Source organism: Carassius auratus, chromosome 43 (genome assembly GCF_003368295.1).
Source record: "Carassius auratus strain Wakin chromosome 43, ASM336829v1, whole genome shotgun sequence".
Lineage (NCBI taxonomy): Eukaryota > Metazoa > Chordata > Actinopteri > Cypriniformes > Cyprinidae > Carassius > Carassius auratus.
The window spans coordinates 20471861-20495338 of record NC_039285.1 but is presented as its reverse complement, the minus strand read 5'-3'; the positions used below and the strand labels follow the sequence as shown (position 1 = coordinate 20495338).

Below are 23478 nucleotides of genomic sequence, written 5' to 3'. Positions count from 1 at the left end.
GCAGACTTTTGCATGAACAGTACTGATTTTCTTTCATAATGGGAGAACAGACATATTTTTCGACCGAGATCTGTTTTTTAGTTTTCTTTACCATTTTATTCAGTAAGGATGTATTAAATGTATGATGAGTTTTTAAATGTAAAATGAGTTTTTGGATAATTTCACACACACACAAATTATTTTTCTGTTCATCAAAGAATTCTGAAGAAAAAATAATGACAGTGAAAATTTATGTTTCTTTCTTCAGAAAAAACAAACATGAATCACAGGAATAAATTACATTAAAAATTATACATATATTAAAATAGAAAACTTTACAATATTACTAGTACTAATTTTACTATTACTAGATTAAATTCAAACAATCTTGATGACCATAAAATACTTCTTAAAAAAAAGAAAAAAACATACCAACCCTAAACTTCTGAATGCCCTACTGGGAATCATTCAAAAAAAAAAAAAAATAATAATAATAATAAAATAATGGGGAACTGAATTTTTTTCTCTTCCTTTATTTGTAGTTTAATTGTTATTAATACGTCCCTTTTAATGTTCACTTTCAAGTTTTGTTGTTTCCATTTGAGCTGCGGGTTCAAGTGAAATGTAGCAATGTAAGAAAAATGAGAGGGTAACGATTCAGAAGGGTCATATTCACACACTTACATAACATTTACAATGATACTTTAATTATACCATCTAAACACATTGTGTCATGACTATTTACCTTGTTGTGGTAAAAATACAAAATTACAGAGTTATGCAACAGCAACAAGATTGTAATGCTCTGCATAGAGTAGGGAAGTAAACATTTACACACAGTGTTCGACTCTAACAGATGTGCACATTTGCTGAGCTAAATATACTTACTGATGCATCCTTTTTTTTCTGGGTTACATTTTCTCCTGGCACTGATCTACTGCACATGCTTAGTTTAGCATTTTTTATCATGTTTGGATTAGCACAACACTACTCTCATAATGTTATTGCAAAAATGTAGGAATTGTTCTATAAATAAAATATCTCTATGATCTGCTACAAATGTCAAAATGTACAGTGCACACTACCCTGATTAGTGTGTGACCCGTAAGGCAGTGCAGTCATTCTACGTCTAATGTGACAACTTCTGCATCCAAGTTTGTCTGCTTATACTATTCCCTCAAATCTATTTACGTTTGTGTGTGTACAGTAACAGAAAAGTGGGCAACATTTGGGACATACTACTTCTTCATAACTGTCTTTAATTGCACTCTGTTGCTTAGTTACAAGCATCCCAACAAGGTTTAAATTGCCCTATATGCCAATCAACTTGTCACAGTTAACATCCTTTGCATTTTGTTTTATTTATTTTCCCATCGTATTGGAGAAAAACGAAGAGGAATGTTGATCTACCACTCGAGAGTTTTTTATGCCAATAACTCACCTGATGTTTGCATAATGATGTTTAAAAGTTAATAACGAAACACATCTTCATAGAAATTGCTGCAGATGAAATATAAAGCGGATAAGAATAAAGAAATATTTTTTTCAGCATGTTAAAGCTGCAGTTGGTAACTTTTGACGCTCTAGCAGTTAATAAACAGAACTGCTTGCATCTTGCGGAAGAACATCGTAGCCGGAAATACTTCTCTCTGTTTATGTCTATGAAGAATCACAAAGGTACTGGGTTACTCCGCCGGGGTATCCCCGAAGCAAACTAAAATAGTCCGAATATAAACACTTATTATAGGTGCACCCTAGTGATTCAGGACAAGCTAAAAACACGGTTTGGAAAATGGATTCATGGTGTACTCGCTTATTATATAAATTTTTCTACATTTTGAACACAAACAAAGTTACGGACTGCAGCTCTGATTGGTTGTTTCTTAACGGAAGTGATGTATTTCTGCAAATGGCAATAGGACCACTGGGAGGAGCCAGAGGAGCTTGATTTTTTTATTATATTATACTGTCAGGACATAATGACAGGTTTAATACATATGTAAAAAATATATTTTTACAAAAGTTACCTACTGCAGCTTTAAATACTAATCATTAATCATGCAAACCCCTTTGTCTAAACATCTCTGCTGAACTTTCAGTCTTTTATATCCTCAGTGTTTGAAGTTTTTAAAAACTTCTTATTCATGTTTGTAGTTCGAAATATATTCACGTCCAATACACAATAGGTTGTAGGGTTGGGCATCATTTGAATTTTACTGATTCTGATTCTGCTTATCGATTCCTAGTTTAGATTCCAATAAGAAAAAAAAATCCATTATAAAAAAATAAAATTACGTTTAGATGTCAAACATTTATTCTGTGTCTTTTTACAAAGCATTCTGTCGCAGCAGAATAACATGAGCAAAAATCAGCAACTACAGAACACTGCTAGAGGAATTTTGTCTGTGTAAAAAAAAAAAAAAAAAATACACAGCAAAAGCAACTAGATTAATATAAATTTAACTTATAAAAGTGTTAAAGACAAGTAAAGAGTAAGTAATATAATAGGAACAAACAAATAAATTAATAGCATAAATAAATACAACTGAACCAAATTTCAGGTACAGAAACTGTTATTAAAAAACACTTGAGTTTTCTTTTCCTGAATAAAATATAAATTAAAGCTATTAATTTCAAACGTGAGTTTAAAATATTCTAGCTGAGCCCCTGGCATGAGTTTTTATAGAGACCTTTATTTTAGAATGTATCGCTTATTGTTTCCACGGTGCCGCGTCATGCTTGTCATGTGACACAACACAGTCAAAATAGATCTTTATGACACATGGATCGCTTTTATTTGTTTTTTCCTGTTTTATTCAAAATGTTCCCAAAACATGCTCACTATATTTGTCACAGTGTCTGGTTTGTGTTCCCTGGGTAACCACTAGATGTCCTCCTTCCCCACGGTGTCTGTCACGTCCTGAATCACATTCCCCACGATCTCTGTCTTCTCATTGCACTCAGCTGTCACTAATCATTAATCATTGCACTCAGCCCATTCCCCATTAGCGTTTGTCAATTCCCTGTGTATTTATACCCTGTCTGTCTTAGTATGTGTCACGGAGTCCTTGTAGTGTTCACGACCACTTTTAATGCATTGTCAAATTATTTATTTCTTAAATATTAATAATTATTTGAACAAATTATATCGGCTATCGGCTTCCCTGGTTTCCAAGATATCGGCATCAGCTGTCAAAAAAAAAAAACAATATCGGTCAACCACTAGTAACAAATATGTGTACCTGTATTATTCCAGACAATTGGCTTCAATCATCAAACTAAACTAGAAATGAGTGCAGATCCATGCGCACAAATCAATGTACAGCAAAGTTCACGTGTGATTCATGAAACATTCATATGCCCCAATCTCATCATACAAATGATCGCACCTTGATAAATGTGGCGGTGGAAAACAAGCTGGTGATACACAACCCTAGTGTGTTGAGTGCAGTAGACTATCATTCATGTCCCTCTGCACTGTGAGACTGAACACGACTAAAACAAGACCTCATTCAACAATTTCAGAGAACATGATCCTCTGGGAGAAGACAACTCAACTCATCCTGCCCAAATCTGCTCTGCGTTGCTGTCAGCATTCATGATCCGACATGTGTGCAGTGATTGTAATACCCTTCAGAGATCAAGACTAGTCCCACCGAATGGTTTAAGCTCATAAAGGGCTGTTCTACAGTCCGTTAAGCAGCTACTGACAAACATTACCAGCACTGTTTAAATACTAAATTACCTTCATTTGTAAAGTATCAGCTTTAGTACACCCTATACTGAGCTCAGATAGCTCATCAGTCTACAAACAAGAGCAGATAAACTAGCACTAACTCATTTTGTGATGGGACTGCTTTCTGGTTATGCACTCCAAACAAAATATCTAACTAACCGGGCATACTTTTTCTACACTTTCAATACAGTATGACAGCAGAAACCTTCATCTGATATACAGTACATGCTTTCCATTGCATATGTATTAGTGTAAAAACATTTCTAATTTGTTTATATAGAACTGAGACACAAATCTAAATTACCTGCAACTTTATCTTAAGTAAATCAATAGCAAGCCATAGATGCCGTACATTAACATTGCATTGAAAATATTCTGGTAAGTACCTTTTAAAGGTGACCTATTATGCAAAAATCACTGCACAATGCACACTACACAAATCACAATGCAAATCGCATTGTATCTGAAGGGCAACGCTGAGCCCAGGGTCCAGTGCCGCGCATACCGCGTCCTGTGTGAAAGACCCTTTAGCCATTTTGCAACTAGCCTTCAGCGCGTACTGAGTGAGCGAGCGCAATCTGTAGTGGAAAACGCAGGTTTTAAGAACATGCTTAATGTAATTGAGCCCCGTTACAATATTTGTTCATGAGCCCATTTCAAGCCAGACCGTAATTCCTGCTTTGTTCCAAAAAACATCGATATATAGAGAACCAATTGAGTAAAAACACACTCAATATAAAGAGTTATAGAGTTCCATATAAAAAGTTACATCTTTGTATTTGTTCATAACTACTACAACAATATAACATTTTAATTTTTTTTAATAAGGAGCTGTTTTTGTTTTATACAGTATGCTGCTAAGAAGTCCGCCATTACTGTTTTCTTGCTGTAGCTGCAAGAGATACAATGTCAGCTGTATCACGATATAAGTGTTTCATATCGGTCGATATCAATAATTATTGATATTTTTATGACCTATTTAAAATAAGGACCAGGAGAAAAATATTACATTTAAATATTTTTATTTTAAACTTAAAAGAATTTGTTCACCTCAAAATTAAAATTTCCTTATAATTTACTCACCCCAGTGCCTTCCAAAATGTCCATGTCTTTCTTTCTTCAGTGGAAAAGAAATTAAGCTTTCTGAGGAAACGATAGCAACCGAGTCCATTATACAAAGAAAAAAGAGGAAATGTTTTCCTCAAAAAACTTAATTTATTTTCCACTGAAGAAGTGACCGCTCGTGTGTTTATCCCGGAGTTAGGACATCGCACAAGATTTGTGTCAACACAGAAAACATTTCATCACTGGATTAGATTTGTTAGTTTATTTAAATTTTGGTTTATGTCAGCTGAATGTGCGGAATGCTTTTCAGAGAAGATAAGGCAACGTTATTTTAGTACAATTCACACCCAGCGGTAATTCAGGGAAAAAATAAAAATCTCTGAATGCTTCACGTGAAACTTCGAGCTTCCGACCTCTCATCATGTCAATTCTCAATTGATTTTTATGGTAAAATCAATTTTGTTTAATATTTCTCTCTATCTCAGTAACGTGCCTGTCTAAGGGCGCCTGTCAGAATTAGCGCAGCAGTCATCTTATCTACATCACCCACCAATCAAATAAGGCTTTCCACATTACTCCACGCCGGTTCTGTTACTGAAGAATCCAACACGAGATAACGATATGGCGCAACCAAACTGTTACATGATTTTATCGCCCAGCCCTATAATTTTCAAATCCTATATGTTTGTGCAAATAATTTTACGCCAGACTGCCTCACAAATGAGGGTCAATTCAGTGCTGGAGATGTGCAAAGATTGCTTCTGAAAGAGGGATCAATACCAACGCTTTGTGCGCGAATGTCAGCTCCAGACAAAGTAAGCATCATGTGTCATATTCTGTTTTCCAAAACTGCTTCTTGGCTCTCTGTTAGGCTAATGTTGCTAAAGCTACCATTGTCTGTCAGTTTTCACTGCTGCTGCCTTCACGTGCCACTAGAATGATAGTAAATAAGATTGTGGTAGTTAAAAACTGCATATGGAAGCAATGTGAAGTCGACCACTTGAATTTGTAGAGCACATAATATAATAGCATTCGAAGGTACCATGAGACCAGCTATGTTGTTATTTTTATCGTGTCATGCACCCGTCTGTATAATTTGTGCATTTACTATGCAAAGTACTCTCAGATTGTGTGATGTTTTCCTGTTTTGTTTTTTGGCAATATGCCAGAGCATAAGCTCTTGAAGCTCTGCCCTCCTCTGAAAGGGAGGTAAGAGCACCCACTCATCTGCATTTAAAGGGACAAACACAAAAACGGCGGAAGTGACTAAAACTGCAATTCATTGACTGGCTGTTTGAGGCTGGCTGCAAAAGGGAGTCAGTCCCATAGATTTCCCATGTTAAAATGCCCAACTTTACAGCAAAAAAAAAACATGTTTACAGCCTGTTTCAAAAAATCATTTCAGTCTATATAGCTAATTTTACCCTTCATGAAAACTGTGAGGGGGGTGAATTTATTTTATAATTCATTTGTTTAAATGTTTTTATTTTTTTTGCCCATTTTCATTTACCCTGGAGTGACGCTGCCAAGATGGCGATGGTCCGCTCCGCCCACTTTTGGCTTCAAAAACGCAGTTTTGAAGCATCATGTGTCATATTCTGTTTTCCAAAACTGCTTCTTGGCTCTCTGTTAGGCTAATGTTGCTAAAGCTACCATTGTCTGTCAGTTTTCACTGTTGCTGCCTTCACGTGCTACTAGAATGATAGTAAATAAGATTGTGGTAGTTAAAAACTGCATATGGAAGCAATGTGAAGTCGACCACTTGAATTTGTGCGGAAACCTATGGGTGACATCACGGACACTACGTCCATGTTTTTGGCTCATACCCTAAACGTGATTTCGACAATCTATAGAAATTATCTCTGGGGTATTTTGAGCTATAACTTCACATACACACTCAGGGGACAGCATAGACTTATATTAAATCTTGTAAAAAGGGGCATAATAGGTCACCTTTAGACAGTAGTTGTGTAAAACAGATTTCTACTATTATCTTGTGGCTCAAAGGAAGAACAAACCTCATCGATTCTTGTGTGTCAAATAAGCATATTTGAGTTTTCTTTTTGCATATTTGATGTGCGATAATATAGCCTACTGTATAAATATTTGATACAAAAATTTCTAAGCTCTAAATTATCAACATGAATAAAACTTGTAAAATAATGTACAATTTACATTACAAGCTTTTCTTACTTTTTGGTCATATAAATATCAGCAACCGCCTTTGTTTTAGACTGTTTATAATAGTTTGTCTAAAGGTTCAGTAAACTGTTACATAAAAAAAGACTATAATTTCATATGTCAGGCTTTACAGGGTTAAATCTGTTTATTATATTAAGCCATTGTGTCTCTTCAGAAGACTTGAATTAAACCACTTGAGTCTAGATTACTTTAACAAATTTGATGGTGGAATGGACTTTTTTTTTATTAAGGACATAAATCTTTCAGGGTTTCATTAAAAATATCTTTATTTGTGTTCCGATGCCAAGCAAACTTCTTGTACGATTGGAATGACATGAGAGTGAGTAATTTCTAACAGAATTTTCACTTCAGCAGACCATAGACAATCATAATGCTGCTCATTTTCATCACTACAAGCTATTTGTCTAAAGAACCCGGAAGCACTGCTGTTTCTTTAGTTCAGCGATTAAACATCAGCTCATGTTTACTGGCATGCATAAGTCATATTTATGCATATAAAATATTTCAAGCATCTATAAATGTTGCAATTATTAATGAAATCATATTCCAGTGAGTTAACACCAACCAAATAAAACCCAAAAGACTCCCGCTGGCTAATCCCAGCAGGTCCAGGGATGATGCGTCCGCAGCAGTGAAACTGTGTGTGTCAGCCTTGAGTATGGCGTGTACGTAACATATTCAGACATGCAGTGCTGGGGTGTATTTTTATGCCATGTCCAGTGACAGCTAGTATTTCTTAACAAACACACACTACAACCCACCACTCCACAGGGCCAAAAACACCATGCCTATCCTGTATGACAGCAAGAGATAAATGAAAAGATAAACTAAATAGGTTCCTCTTTGGCAGTCTGTGGGTTTGCTGTGTTGTGGGCAACTGTCATGCTGATGCGGTAAGCTTGACACCCAGAAATTGAGATTGACCGCTCTCACAAACCCAAACTCTTCTGAAGCTATTTATCTCTCCAATGCCTTACTTATCCATTATGATAATGTCTTTCAAATATTTTAATTTGTGAACTTTTCTTAACAAAACTGACATCCTTATTAATAAATCCCAATTGACTGCATATACATCACCGATCAAAAGTTTTAAATATTTAAGATTAATGTTTCTGAAAGAAGTTTCTTTTTCTCACACGACTGCATGTATTTGATAAGCAATACAGTAAAAACAATAATATTTTAAAGTACTATTACTATTAAAAATATCTGTTTTTGACATTCGCTTTGGCGAAATGATGAAAAGTCTGCAAGCTTTGAATGCTTATATTTTCTAAATGTGAACTGTATCACTGTTTTCGAACTGCCTTATAGATAACCTTAAGACTAACATATTGATACTAACACCCAAGAAAACTTTAATTTTGATTTCATGGGTGCTTAAAATAAATAGTATTAAAAGACAGCTACTATAAAGTGGGAACAAAATATCTTATATGTAATATGGCGTGGGGCTTTGAATATTGTGTTGGAAAACAAGCGGCATTTAAAATCAAAAAACAACAATCATGAAAACAACAAATTCACCAGCACCTGCTCACACATGCCCAAACACAGCTCTTTTGCAAGCCAGCAACAGTCATTTCCAAAGAGAAGCTGATCTCCTGAAAGATCACTGAAAACTAGAAAGCCACTGAACTAATCACATGAAAGCTTGTGTGTGGACTTTCTGATGGAGAACCTGCGTCAAGCCAGAGAAATAAACTGATTTTATCACAGGTTTCAGTTCTTGTTTCTGCTGTGTGAAAGCCGCTGTTATGACTGTCAGACTAATCAAAGCGCACAGCAAGAGCACCTTTTCTTAAGAAGACATTGAATGTTTCAAAAACTTGTCTTCCCTACATCATTTTAACAGCAGATATTTATGAGCAGCCAGTAATATTCCAGCACTGAGCCCCATGATGGGCTCAATAAGACTGAAATGGCCAAGGAGAAATGCAGCCAAACATCTTGCTGAATCACATTACTGCTAGACATTCTGTATGTTTTATGGTTACAACGGCAAAAGAAGAAAAAAAACCTGTAATGCATTTGGTACTGGTTGCCTTATTGGGATTTTTAGCATCAAACTGTAGATATAAACATAATGTATAATACAATCATTCCCTGGTGCATATTAGTTACATATTTGTTGTTTTGAGTTCACTAGACCTTTAAGCAACACTTTCTGATGTACCTGTGCAAATAGAAGCTCTAAATTAAACAAACATTTTCAATTCACTGTTAGTGCACAACATGCAGTGATTAGATCTTTACATTACAGACTGTGGCTTGTCAACTGTACTCTGTGACGTCATTGTGTGCACAGCTGATGGGCTCAACATCCAAGTAAAATTGGCAATGTCTCACAAACTACTAAGACAACCTCCTTAGACTGCATTTTTTGGGCATCACATTGCACGTCTGGTGCGGTCTAGGTAGTAACTAGGTTGTGAGATACAATCAACACCAACCTTTAAGCTCCATATCATCATTATTGTCGTGAGTGAGCGATGCAATCGGCTGGAGGCATGCATAGCATGTCATACAATCATGCATGTTAGAGTTTGCATTAGAGACACAGCAGGGGTGTGTGTGCGCGCCTGCTACTGATCTGCAGGGACACAAACACCGCAGATAACCTTGAGGATGACAGATGGCCCACTGAACCCATACACACATCAAGAGGATGATGATTGTGGAGGTGGAGATGATGATGATGCACACAGGCTATATGCACACGCGTCACGCTTGATCATCGATCAAGCACAGGCGAAAAAAATAACGCGCCTCGCAGGTTTATTTCTCACCCACCGTGAACGGGATGTCGTGGACGCTTCCCACGGAGTAGCAGCAGTCCCCCGGGTTAACGGCCCCCGTCAGCACCTGGTGCAGATGCATTTTTGTTTATCACGCCGACGTTGAATTATTTACAGCAGCGACGCTTCTACACCCGCTCGGTTACTCTCCATCTAACGTTAGACCGGGAATCCCATCCGACGGTGTCCGGCCTGGCAGCCGCTCATCCGTCTCTAGAAACCCCGTGCGTTGAAACACACAGGGGCTCTGCTGAAATATGCGTCCCAGTGTCCGATTTCCTGCACAGAATGGTTAATGTTGTCGCGACGCTGTCAACATCAACGAGCGGATTATACGTTACTCATCCTGCTCCTGCTGCTGCTGAGACTGGAGCGCGCGGCACGATCACCGCAGAGGCGCTCGTGCTCTTCGTGCGCGCGACCTAATGACAGCGACAGTGCAGATGTACATGAACTAGACACTACAAAGTTTCCCTGATGCACACTCTTAGCCAAGCAAAGGACCTCCAGTATAAAATATAGTGATTAAGTAAAAAAATAAATAAATAAATGTTAGCAAGAAATAATTTAAACTACATTTAAACTAAAATGTAATGAATTAATTAGGCTATATATATATATATATATATATATATATATATATATATATATATATATATATATATATATATATATATATATATATATATATATATATATATATATATAAGGGAGTCTGTAAAAAATAAATAAAGTATATATTATATAATTTATTTTTTTATTTTTTCCAGACTCCCTTTTTTTTCTTCACAGAACATTCACTGTTGTGGGAAGATTATAGATTATATTAAAATGGGTAATTACATTTTATTTAATGGATCGTATTATAATCTTTCCTAAATTAGGCTACAGAGTATGGAAAGGCAGTAGACAGAAAAAGAAATGTTACGTTTATGGGCGTTATTATATTTTCCATGATACCACTGAGGAAGACTATTCGCTTGTATGACGCTCTCATTTAGTGTCTATGAATCATTTCCGTGTAAAATTTAAAGTTTAGACTCATTTTATTAAAATAACTGCAGACGAAACACAAACGCTCTGATTTTATGAGATGTTCATTATTACAAACTTGGTTAGGTCAGCGCATTCTGGTCCGTCTACATCTAGGGCCTTTAAAGCGCTTCCATGTTTTCGTAGCGCGCGCACGAGCGTGACGGTGACGCGTCTGCTGCACGCGGTCATTGATCGGTGATCGAGGGTGAGGGAAGAGCAGTGCGGGGGTGTTATGTGTGTCAAGTTTAATGTAGATCACGCAGAGCTTAGGTGAATAATAAAGACATTGGGTTGTCGGGTATGATTTCACACAGTCCTGAAAGAATTAACGCCATATTCACACTAAACGCTACAGCTGATCCCTATCAGGGAATCCCAGCACCCCTGCACGCTTCAGTTTGGTGTGTTCTGATAACACTAACAAGACGTTCATAATGTTACATGACATTTACATCATTGACAGTCATGGTACGACTTTCATAACATGGTACAACTATAACATTAAAAAGTGTAACAATAAATGCCATGCACAAATTAAAAAGCGAATGTAATATTACAAATTCACTTTTATAGCATTCATAATTACACGACATAGCATTCATAATAACATTGCTTGGTATTTATAACATGATATGCAATTTATAACACTGACAGTCATGACATGACATGACATTCTTGACATGAAATGACAAAATGCATACCATTCAAAATATTATAGCCTACAATTTGTAATATTGCATAACATTCAAAGCATGACAGGCTACTATTTGACATTTGATAATAGCCTACTGCATAACACTCATAACATCCAATGACTCAAATTATATTAAATATAACATTACATTCATAACAGTGCATGACATTCGTAAAATGCAACCAAATTCAGAACTTTTACTGTTTTAATGCTCATAATATTAAATAAAATAATGTTAATTATAAATGACATTCATAATAATACATGCCTTTCACACATGACATTCAAATCTGCTAAAACAATAATATTAAGTAACATTCACAAACATTTGTGAAATTTACAACATAGCATAACAGTCAGTGTCATCGGACTGAAACTATCATGTAGCGAAAATAACGTTATTTGGCATTCATACATTATATAACATTCATCACATTGAAATTCGTGGTATAATATTTTAACATTAAATTCATCATAATATATTACATCATAGCACTGATAACACCACGTGACTCAAAGATTAATTTAGCAAACATAATATCACATGACATTGTAACATTAAATTACCCATTCAGTAAATCATGTCATAACATTACATGACATTTACAATACTACATGATATTCATAACACAGACTCAGTATACAACATTCCTAATATCTTATGACACTCAACATAATATTCACGACATTCAAAATAATACTCTGCATAATACTGCATCCTTTATCCTAATAATTCAATTAAATTAATTGAATTAATAATTAAAATGTTAGAATAATTTCTCTAAGATTGTAGAATACGTGCTTGGAAAATACAGCAATTATTGTGTCATTTTAAATGTTAAAGAAGTAAAAATGTATGCTTTGTTATACTTTAATGCAACATATAATAGTGACGAAGCAAGTTTTAACAGCAACCCTCTGTGGTCTGTGGCTTGTGTAAATGTCCATATGCACCGACAGTGAAGGGTAGAGCTCGTCACACACACACACACTGGTCTCCATGTATTGTCTACCCCTACGTCTCACACTTTCTTTATTTTTAGATTTTCAAAAACATCATTATGTTTAATTTATTAGATGTTTTCATTGTGGGTACCAAATCACACACACGTGTTTCCACTGTTTTTTTCTTTTTCTTACTTATTTATTTTTTAATGTGCAATATGTATGTTCTTTCCTCTACCCTTTCTGTGTTTTTAGATTTTCACACACACACACACACACACACACACACACACACACACACACACACACACACTTGGCCCCAGGTACATCAGTATTCAAGTTGACTCTCCCTCTGTCCTCTTATTTTGAATCATATTCTTTATCCAGTATGTTTGATTTTGTGAAAATTGGGGACATCCTATAGGCGTGATGGTTTTTATACTGTAGAAACTGTTTATGCTATGGCCCTACACCAACCCTACCCCTAACCCTAACCCTCACAGGGAACTTTGTGTATTTTTACTTTCTCAAAAAAAAAAAAAAAAAAAAACATCATTCTATATGATCTATATGATTTATAAGTGTTTTGAAAAATGGGGAAATGGGTTATGTCCTCATAAGTCACCCTCTCCTTGTACCTGTGTCATGCCCATGTCATTATACAGAGTTGTGTCCTGATATGTCACAAAAACAAGAGCACATACACACACACACACACACACACACACACATTTGATCAGTCTGTACTGATTCAGTGACCAGGGACTCATGATCATGTGATCTATGTGTCCCAGATTGTGTGTGCAGAGGTCACTCATGGATAAAACATCCTCTCTCGTGAATTTCACTTTACAAACAGCTATTTTTAAAACCTTTATCCAGGTTAAACATTGACCTGGGATGTGGAAGTTTAAAAAAAAATATTTTTTTGTAGTTTCAGGAATGTGGCTTAATTAAAAGATATAGTATGCAGCTATCTTTTCTGAATTGTGCATAACACAGGCATCATTATAAATACCACCGCAGCCGAGCATTTTTTTATTTTTATTTTTTTGCAGCAGAGTATTTATAAATGTGTCAAAATAGCTCTGCTGCTCTACTGCTATACAGTATATGATCATCAGAATATGACTGAGAGGAAGTGACAGTCGTGTGACACAGCCTGCAGCACAGATCACCCTTGGTCTTTTGACACAGGGGATTCCTCTCTCTACACTCACACACACACACACACACACACACACACACTTGGCCCCAGGTACATCAGTATTCAAGTTGCCTCTCCCTCTGTCCTCTTATTTTGAATCATATTCTTTATCCAGTATCCATTGCTGGTTAATGCTGTGTTGCACTTCAGGCTGTGTTTGTGTGCAAAGCACGGTTTTCTTCTTTTGAAGAGTCTTCAGAGAGCTGCTGAGATGCAGAAAATCGGATTACTATGGAACTTTCATAGTTATGTGTTATCTGTGCAAGAAGGACATGTGTTATGTTGAAAAAAAAAAACAGTGTTTAGAATTATTATAATTTTTTTAAATTCATTTATTATTTTTCAGAGGGTTACCAGGATGTCATGGCATGTTTTTTTAAACAATTAAAAAAATCGGCGCAAAATTAAGCTATACACAATTAGTTTTACTGCATATACTTTTCTAAGCCAGGAACCCAGAGATAGGGACAGGGCCCCTATTAGACTCTAGGGCTATCACATAATCTTCCGTTGACCTGGTTAGTTAAACCAGGTCAACATTAATGATATGGTGGTGATATTATTATTATTATTGACAGATTCATATATATAACAGATCACAGTGATTGCTTTATGATGAGTGACAGGTGTTTGCTTGTGAGAAGACGTGCTACACGAGTAGGCTTTTTTAAATGAATCTGAAGTCACATTTGTATAGACAAAAGGTCAATTTGTTTCTTCTTCTAAGCTGTTCCAGACGTAGCTGCTACTTTTAGGGCTAAAATGAGTTACTCTTAGTAAAACACATTAGGAGTCTAAAGTTATGAGTGACACGGACATTATTTTTAGGAGTCTCTCTTAAATTCGCCAGTTAGGATCTACTTGTAGCCTTGTATAAGATTCTTTGTGAATGCGGCCACAGGTAAAAAAAAAATTGATATGCGAATTTGAACAGTATGAGAACAGTATTTGAATGTTATTTTCTGGTTGTAAGTGGCTTTGAATAAAAGTTTCTGGTAAATGAATAAATGTAATTGTAAACATGTAGGCCTAAATAAAAGGAAACATATCAGGCTACAGGGGGTCAGGAGACTTGGAGAGTTGAAATAAAAGCTATTTTTGTGAAACTATAAGAATTGAAATTATGATATGATTAGCAGAGGCAACATAACTTTTTTATTATCAGTGGTGCTTGCCATAGGCAAATATTATTATTATTTTACAGGATTTGGAGTCTGTATGGGTTTGTTCTCCTTTAGGGGTGGGTGATATAATAAAAATCTAATAAATCTTTATATATATATATTGTGATTTTATCCTGATTATTTGTCATATTGGTTTTTCTGTTTTACAAGCTATTTGAGCATCACAGCCAAACTAATTTCCCTATTATAAAGCCTTAAACAAAATATGAAAAATTGTGGCATATATTTAGGCCAAAGTGCATGGGTAAAGATACAAATCTTTGTCATTATTTTATCTTTGTTATTAAAAAATTAGAACAAAGATACAACACTAAAATAAAACACTATATACACTGATTCCTATTAACCCCTCAACTGTCACTCACATTTTTTAACATAGACTTTATAGTGCAAGATCCGAACTTAAATTTGCATAATTCATGAACTAAATCATTTTATAACATGATATTGATGTACAGTTTACATGGTAATGCAATGTCTGATTTTAAAATGGGTTTTAAAGGATCAATTTTGAGATTTTAAGTTTTCAGTCTATACTGTATATAATTTCTGATGATTTCTAAAATGTAATAGAGAAAAAGGCAATGAAGAAGTCTTTTTTAAATTTTTTTTAACAAAGGTCAAAACTTAGATTTTTGAAGGTGCACTCTTTTCACAAATTAATCTATTACTTTTCCAACATAATTTTTAACAAAAAAAAAAAGAAAAACATCAAAAAAAAAAAAACAACAAAAAAAAATCTTGTCAAGATTAGATTAGATTTAATTATAATATACACTCAAAAAAAATGATTTAATTAAAAATATTATGTCAACAGGTTCCACGCAATTTAAGTAATCTCAACAAACAATAATTTAGTTCATTTTACAAAAGAAGTTTAAGTACTTAACTTAACAAACCTTAGTAGAGTCAACAAACAACAATTGAGTTTATTGTACGTGAAAATTTTAATTAATGATGACAAGAAAACTGAATAATGCCACTTCAGAAACACCACACCCTTTAATTAGGATTTAATAAATCCATAACACTGAATCAATCAGAGTGCAGCTGCTAAATACAACCACATATTATAGATCTGCTCTTAATTACAGTTCAACAAACAGATCACAAACATGTTTGAAACACAATGTTGCATTTTCAACCATTTATTTATTTGTTTGTATGTTTAATTCTAAAATATAATAGAACAACTTAATTGATTCAAACTTGATAATTAATTACTCACATACCTATCTTATGGTGCTACACTTCTGCAAGAGGGTGACAGAACAACAATTACCAATAATGCACTGCAAAATCCTCAGCCAATGAAATTCAAGTCTGTATTGGTTTTATTAATCTGTTAATTTTATGCAACAATGTTATGTTCGCTGAACAAATAATTTTTAAGTAAAGCTGACAATACACACTTTTGTTGAATTAACTAGACTAAATTAAGTTCACATCGTTAAATTACATTTTTTAAGTAATTAAAAGTGAAAGTACATTTTTTTTGAGTGTGGTGAAGTAAATGTAGGCGTCCCGTATATGGGATGGGGTGACAGTTAAAGGGTTAAAGCAATCGAAATAAAGTTTTTCAGTCAAGAGTACTGAGTGATTTTTCTCTGTGTTTGGTGTTTTATTAATATTAAAGGAATAATTCACCCAAAAATTTAAATAGTGAAGAAAAAAAAACTGAATGAGTTTCCTCCTTCTGCTAAACATAAACTCTGTTTTAAACAAGGAGGAAAACCAAAGAGTTTCTGGTTCACAGTAACTTCCAGAGTATTTTCCCCCCTACTATCAAAGTTAATGTGGACCAGCACCTGTTTGGTTATCAGCTTCTTCAAAATATCTTCTTTTGTGTTCAGCACAAGAAAAAAGTTAATATAGGTTTTGGACAACATGTGAGTGTATAAACAATGACAGAAATAAAATTTTAGGGTGACCTATCCCTTTAATTCACATGGCAGCATGTAGTCCCTAAGACCTACACACATCTGATATACAGACATGCATTTGTTTATTTCAGCTGTTTACTTTCATTTTAGACATATCCATACATAAACCTTGTGTGTTCTGACATTATTATCACAAAACATAACTTAGTAATCAGGCACAGTTTGAAGGGTTTTTTTCGTTTTTATGCTGCGCTTTGATTGTGCTCAGAAAAAATGCACGTCAGAAAAGCACACACATTTTTAAATAACCAGTAAAGATTTAAAGCTGCAGTAGGTAACTTTTGTAAAAATATATTTTTTACATATTTGTTAAACCTGTCATTATGTCCTGACAGTAGAATATGAGACAGATAATCTGTGAAAAAATCTAGCTCCTCTGGCTCCTCCCAGTGGACCTATTGCCATTTGCAGAAACTAATAACCAATCAGAGCTGCGGTCCGTAACTTTGTTTGTGTTCAAAATGTAGAAAAATGTATATAATAATCGAGTACACCATGAATCCATTTTCCAAACCGTGTTTTTAGCTTGTCCTGAATCACTAGGGTGCACCTATAATAAGTGTTTATATTTGGACTATTTTAGATTGCTTCGGGGGTACCACGGCGGAGTAACCCAGTACCTTTGTGATTCTTCATAGACATAAACAGAGAGAAGTAGTTCCGGCTACGATGTTCTTCCGCAAGACGCAAGCAGTTCTGTTTATTAACCGCTGGAGCGTCAAAAGTTAACTACCGCAGCTTTAAAGCAGATGGAAAAAAAAGAATTGTGAATAAGTGTAGTGTCCCGCTGAGTTAACTCTGATGTTAATGTATGTCGCAGTAGATTAATTAAGCTGCGCCAGAACTTCAGCCAGTGGCGGCTCCAGACAATTCTGATTGGGGGGGGGGGGGGGGGGGGGGGGCAATGGGGTTTCCTGGTCATTTCAAAGGGGGTTTAATGAAAACCAACAAAAAAATACAGTGGACACGGCTAATAATTGCATATTACTGCTACTAAACAACAAAAACAACACAGCATATCAACTAATCTCGTTCCCACGGCTCTTGGCCCCACCCCACTCGTCACATTAAGCATCATTATGGGAAGTCGTCTATGGGAAGTTGTGGCCTAATGGTTAGAGGGTTGGACTCCCAATCGAAGGGTTGTGAGTTCTAGTCTCGGGCCGGACGGAATTGTGGGTGGGGGTAGTGCATGAACAGCTCTCTCTCCACCTTCAATACCACGACTTAGGTGCCCTTGAGCAAGGCATCGAACCCCCAAGGCATCGAACCCCCAACTGCTCCCCGGGCGCCGCAGCATAAATGGCTGCCCACTGCTCCGGGTGTGTGCTCACAGTGTGTGTGTGTGTGTGTTCACTGCTCTGTGTGTGTGCATTTCGGATGGGTTAAATGCAGAGCACAAATTCTGAGTATGGGTCACCATACTTGGCTGAATGTCACTTCACTTCACTTACATTTAAATCATTAAATTTAAGCATTCACAAACGATATAAATATATAATTTTATTAAATTTTCCTGACAAATTTTCTTACAAAATAAATTATTTACACATTTTCTTACAAAATTCCTTAGAAATGTTTTTACCAACTTCCTTAAAATAAATAAACAAATCCAAATAAACAATTAATAATTTTTTACAGATCCCCAAGCAAGCAATACAGTCAGACTGCTTTAATTCAAGACAAGGGCCTGCAATACGCTAAGGCCAGAGTGGACTGATGGAAAGGTCACTCGTGTCAGTCCACCAGACGCAAAGCTGACTGAAGACAGAAAACAACAGGGTGGCCATGACAGGAGTTGTTTTCTGAGGTTATGTTTTACTCTGTGACCTGAAACAAAAGATAAATCGGCATTATTTGTCTAAATACTTCACTTTTGCAGGAAAATTATCTTAAGTTCATAATGACTGCTGATCTAACTAAACCAACAAAAAGCTTAACTAGTCTTAGTCTTAGTACCTTAAACCAGTCATGGAGATGCATCTCGTCCAGACTGAGTCTCTTCTCTGGATCAGGCTGCAGACAATCACAAATCATCTGGCGGCATTCTGTGAAGAGAGAAAAAAGAGAGATGTTTGATTATAAACGTATACTTTACACCTGCTCTCTTTGAAGCTATTGGTCCTTTTTGTATGACCTGGAGTTCATTGTTTGGTGAAGATCTCACCTTTTGACAAGCCAGGTCTGGTCCAGAGGTTCACACTGATCTTGTGATGGTCGTAGGATGTAGGGCATTCCCCGCACACCATTTCAAACAAGATGAACCCTAGTGTCCACACTGTGGTTGGCTTTGCTTGGTACCTGCCCTTCAAGTTGAACTCAGGTGGACAGTACTCTTTCGTGCCTGCAGGAAAGATGTCTGATGTTTAATCAATTATCACAGCATGTTGAGTGCATATAAGATGTGTATCTGTGAGATAATTAATAAAGCACTTCATAACACATACCACTAAAGGATTCGAAGGTAGATTTCTTCATGACTGTCCCGCACCCGAAGTCAATTAATTTGACCTCCATGGTGTCCTGGTTCACCAAGATGTTCTCCAGTTTTATATCACGGTGGAAGACGCCACGATCACAGCAAGTTTGAGCGGCATCAATGATCTGCCGCATAATGTTTCTTGCAATCCCCTCGTCAAGCTTTTCTTCATCATCCACGAAAGTAAACAAATCCACGCAAGGCACTGGTCGCTCCATGACTATCACGTAGTGATCTGTGTCATCCTCCCAGTCGAGCAGCTTAATGATCTGGGAAACGCTGGGGCCATTGTTGGCCATGAGCATCAGGCCAATCTCCATTGGCAGACGATTGGGATGACCAGGCTGACAGAAAGAAAACATGATGCTTAGATGGAGGTGGTTTCCCAAATTATACACAAATAATGCCTAGTAAATCTCAATTGTAGACTGTGGTTAAAATTAATATAGGGTGTGATCAACTGAAAACGGTGAATAAGAGACAATGAGAGTGCAGTCTACTCACCACACTGATATATGACATGTCTGGCGTCTTCTCTGAACATTTCACAGCCACCTAATCAACAAAACAAAGAACTAATAATTAGCACGAGGAGATAGTTGAGATCACTCTAGTCATAAATCCTAAACAGATCAAATTGTGTACCTTAAGTCCATCCTCGCAGCGAGTCCCTTCATAAACACTGCCACATCCTCCTTCACCAAGCATGCGGCCGATTTCATATTGCTTGTGAATGTGGCCTGTTATCACACAAACAATTGTGATGAGTATGAAATGCAATTTTATATTATACTGTCTATATAATGGTTTCTAGCATCATTTTCTAATTCTAACAGATTTCTTCTTCTTACCCTTGTCCAGGATGTCCTGCACGAGCTGTTGCTCAGTAGTGAGGAGGACTTCCTCTGTCCCTGCCTCCGTTCTCCCTCCATCGTTCTCAACAGGAGTAACAGGCGTCTCTTCAGACCTGGTGGGGGAGTCTTTGGGTTGTACGCACTGTTCGTGTACACTCTGGTCTATTAACAGATTTAGCACAAGTTTTGAATTAACATCCTAAAAAAATTTACTGTCACTCGAAAATGTTTGGTGTGATAATGTTAGCAGTGTGTTCCTTTTCCTTAATGAAAAGGAAGAATAAGAGAAGTTCCTGTAATTAAAGAATCGGTCATTTATCAATATTTGCATCATCATGACATGTTTTTGTGAGTGTACCATCTCTATCTCTCCAGTGCGTTCCCGCCTCTGTACAGTGTGTCTCTTCCACTTCGGCCAGATCATATGTTCCAGCTCCAATGCAAGGAAAGTGAAGAGCAGGCCACTTCCAGAAGCTCTTCTTCTTCTTCTTCTTCTCCTCACTCCCTTCCTTCTCTCTTCCTCCATCAATCTCAGACACATGAGGATGACGGCTCTCTGATGTGATGGGGCCGTCTTTGGGATGTACACAGAGTTCACTCTGGTCTATTAACAGACAAACAATTGAGGCAAATATGAAATACAATTTTACATGTAAATTTGATTCTGTACAAGTATATAACATAACATTTCCTAATTCTCATATATTTATGAATCTTACTCTTGTCCAGGACGCTGTGTTTCTGCTGTTCCTCAGCAGCAAGGAGGTCTTCAGGAGCTGGATCTAAATATGAAAAAAAAATTAAATTAATTAAAAGGATAAAATACTCAAATTAATGTGGTTCTTGATTTAGGACTAGTTCTCAATTAAATGTATATCCTAAAATTTTAACTCTTAAAAAAAAGAAAAGAATAATGTTACTTTAAAATGTTTGGTGTGGTAATTACAGCAGTGTTTTTGGGAGACTGATCATTGTTATAATTATTTTATAATAATGAAAAGGAGGAATAACAGAAATTCCTGTAATTGAATATTTTGTGCTTTATCAATATTTGATGTGAGTGTACCATCGCTATCTCTCCAGTGCGTTCCCGCCTCTATCCAGTGTTTCTCTTCCACTTCGGCCAGATCATATGTTCCAGCTCCAATGCAAGGAAAGTGAAGAGCAGGCCACTTCCAGAAGCTCTTCTTCTTCTTCTTCTTCTTCTCCTCGCTCCCTTCCTTCTCTCTTCCTCCATCAATCTCAGACACATGAGGATGACGGCTCTCTGATGTGATGGGGCCGTCTTTGGGATGTACGCAGAGTTCACTCTGGTCTATTAACAGACAAACAACTGAGGTAAATATGAAATTCAATTTTACATGTAAATTTGATTCTGTACAACAGTATTTATAGTAACATTTGCTAATTTTCATATATGTATTAATTTTACTCTTGTCCAGGACGCTGTGTTTCTGCTGTTCCTCAGCAGCAAGGAGGTCTTCAGGAGCTGGATCTACAATATCATAAAAAAATAAAAAATAAATAAAAAAGAGTGAAATATTGCATACTTAAATTATTCTGTTATTCTGTTTATAATTATTTTATTTTATAATAATGATAAGGGGGAATAACAGAAATTCCTGTGACTGAATATTTAGTGATTGATGAGTTTTTGATGTGAGTGTACCATCGTTATCTCTCCACTGAATTTCCGCCTCTGTCCCGTATTTCTCCTCGGCTTTGGCCAGGTCATATGTTCCCCTTCGGCTGGAAGGAAAGTGAAGAACGGCCCACTTCCAGAAGCTCTTCATCGATCTCCCTCCATCGCTCTCAAGAGAACCAACCGGCGCCGGTTGATGGTTCTCCGTCATGATGGGGGAGTCTCTGGGGTGTACACAGGGTTCTCGTACACACTCCGAACCAGTCGCTTCTTTTAGTTTTGAAAGCAGTCCCATGATAACACCGTTTGTCAGTCGCTAACAGTCTCTACCAAATATGTTACTTCCAAGACTTCAAAGCACAAAATGAGCAAGTGATTTTTGCGCCTTTATATACCTTCATGGGCGAATTGTGACGTCATAAATTCCCACGCGGAATGGAATACAAAAAAGAAAAAAGAAAAATACGTCATCTAGTTCTTTCAAACGATAACATTCATATCCAATGTTCAGTGCTAACGACAATTTGTTGTAAATAGAAGCAGTTTTATCAATTTTATTAATGTTACCTTAAAGCCATAAAGAAACAGAAGAAAACATAAGGCCTATTGTATTATCGTAAACAGTGGTAACCTGGGTTTAAATTGGGCTGGGGCCGTCCAGGTTTTGATACCCGCACAGATACTCCGAGGGTGACAGTAACGCTTTATTAAGGCCAGACAAGTAACGTTAAGCATGCTGAGGTAAAAAAAAAAAAATCTAAATGAAAATAAACAGTTCAATAAGCAATTACAATAATATTAGGTCACTTACATTTTAGGCTGAACCACAGCGCACCTCACGGAAAACAGCCGATTCATTCCAGAATAATTCCATGTTCTGAATGAATCGGTTGAGTCAATGATTCAGTAGCTCATACATAAACATCTGATGAATCAGCCGTTTGAACGAATCGCTTGAATGAACAACTCAGTGACTCACTAATTAAACGCTCACTGCTGACACCTACTGGCGGTTTAATTTAGTTAAAAAGTATAATTTCCAACATAACTTCTTGTTTGTACATTCAAAAAAAAAAAAAAAAAATATATATATATATTTGAAAAAATTTCATAACATTATTCAAAGCACTTGTATTTTCTTCAGTGTAACTTATTTAATTTGATAATGTAGATATTACAATAATCATATTACTATAATTGAATTTATTGATTAAATGTAAGAATTTTAAATGAAAGATGACATATTAATGAGGTTGGGGGGAAATGCCCTCCATAAAGGTAAAATATGCCCTTGGATTAAATGTATATATAAAAAATGCAGATTTATATGTCACAGCTCATAAAAATCTGATAAGAATATCGTTTCAGAATAAGTCATATTTCATGATCCAAATTGAGGCTAAAGCAAAAGGAGCCCCTACCAATTATTGAGTACAGTAAATTAACATACCTTCCAGAAGGCCATTGGTGGGGTTTTGTTAAATATGAGCCAAAATCATCACAATTAAAACAACCAAAGACTTATCTACTTCAGTCTGTGTGCATTAAATTGAATTAATACACAAATTTCACATTTTGAGTTGAATTGCTGAAATAAACTTTTCCATGACATTTTAATTTAATGAGATGCATCTGTATGCAGTGGCGGCTTCAGGCAATTTTGATGGGGGGGGGGGGGGGGGGGGGGGTGCGCGCAATGGGGGGTCCTGGTC

At 36.1% G+C, this 23478-nt stretch overlaps 2 protein-coding genes across 6 annotated transcripts in view; both read right to left on the bottom strand.

The window, feature by feature from the left end:
- LOC113061865 (dmX-like protein 2) overlaps window positions 1–10201 on the bottom strand; it is a 67067-nt gene extending 56866 nt beyond the window's left edge. For all 5 annotated transcript variants that reach the window (XM_026231340.1, XM_026231344.1, XM_026231341.1 and 2 more), the window contains exon 1: window positions 9779–10201. In XM_026231340.1, the coding sequence (XP_026087125.1) occupies window positions 9779–9865 (87 nt within the window). In that variant the 5' untranslated portion in view covers window positions 9866–10201. The remainder of the gene's footprint in view (window positions 1–9778) is intronic.
- Window positions 10202–18326: 8125 nt separating this feature from the next.
- Window positions 18327–22733, bottom strand: LOC113061864 (serine/threonine-protein kinase PKH2-like). Its single transcript, XM_026231339.1, has 12 exons — window positions 21794–22733; window positions 21557–21619; window positions 21191–21439; window positions 20844–20906; window positions 20483–20728; window positions 20122–20286; window positions 19916–20010; window positions 19775–19825; window positions 19239–19614; window positions 18959–19135; window positions 18751–18839; window positions 18327–18621 (listed from the first exon to the last, which is right to left on the bottom strand). Exons 1-12 carry the CDS (start codon window positions 22059–22061, stop codon window positions 18610–18612), a joined length of 1854 nt encoding a protein of 617 aa, XP_026087124.1. The 5' UTR covers window positions 22062–22733; the 3' UTR covers window positions 18327–18609.
- Between the last annotated feature and the right edge of the window lie 745 nt (window positions 22734–23478).

Bases quoted from the DNA above. Each gene is read 5' to 3' on its own strand.
- LOC113061864 (XM_026231339.1), bottom strand. From the start codon at position 22,061: ATGGGACTGCTTTCAAAACTAAAAGAAGCGACTGGTTCGGAGTGTGTA. The intron at 20,729-20,843 runs GTAAGATTCATA...GTCTGTTAATAG, and splicing joins ACACAGCGTCCTGGACAAGA to ACCAGAGTGAACTCTGTGTA. The intron at 19,136-19,238 runs GTATGTGTTATG...TCTTTCCTGCAG, and splicing joins TACCTTCGAATCCTTTAGTG to GCACGAAAGAGTACTGTCCA.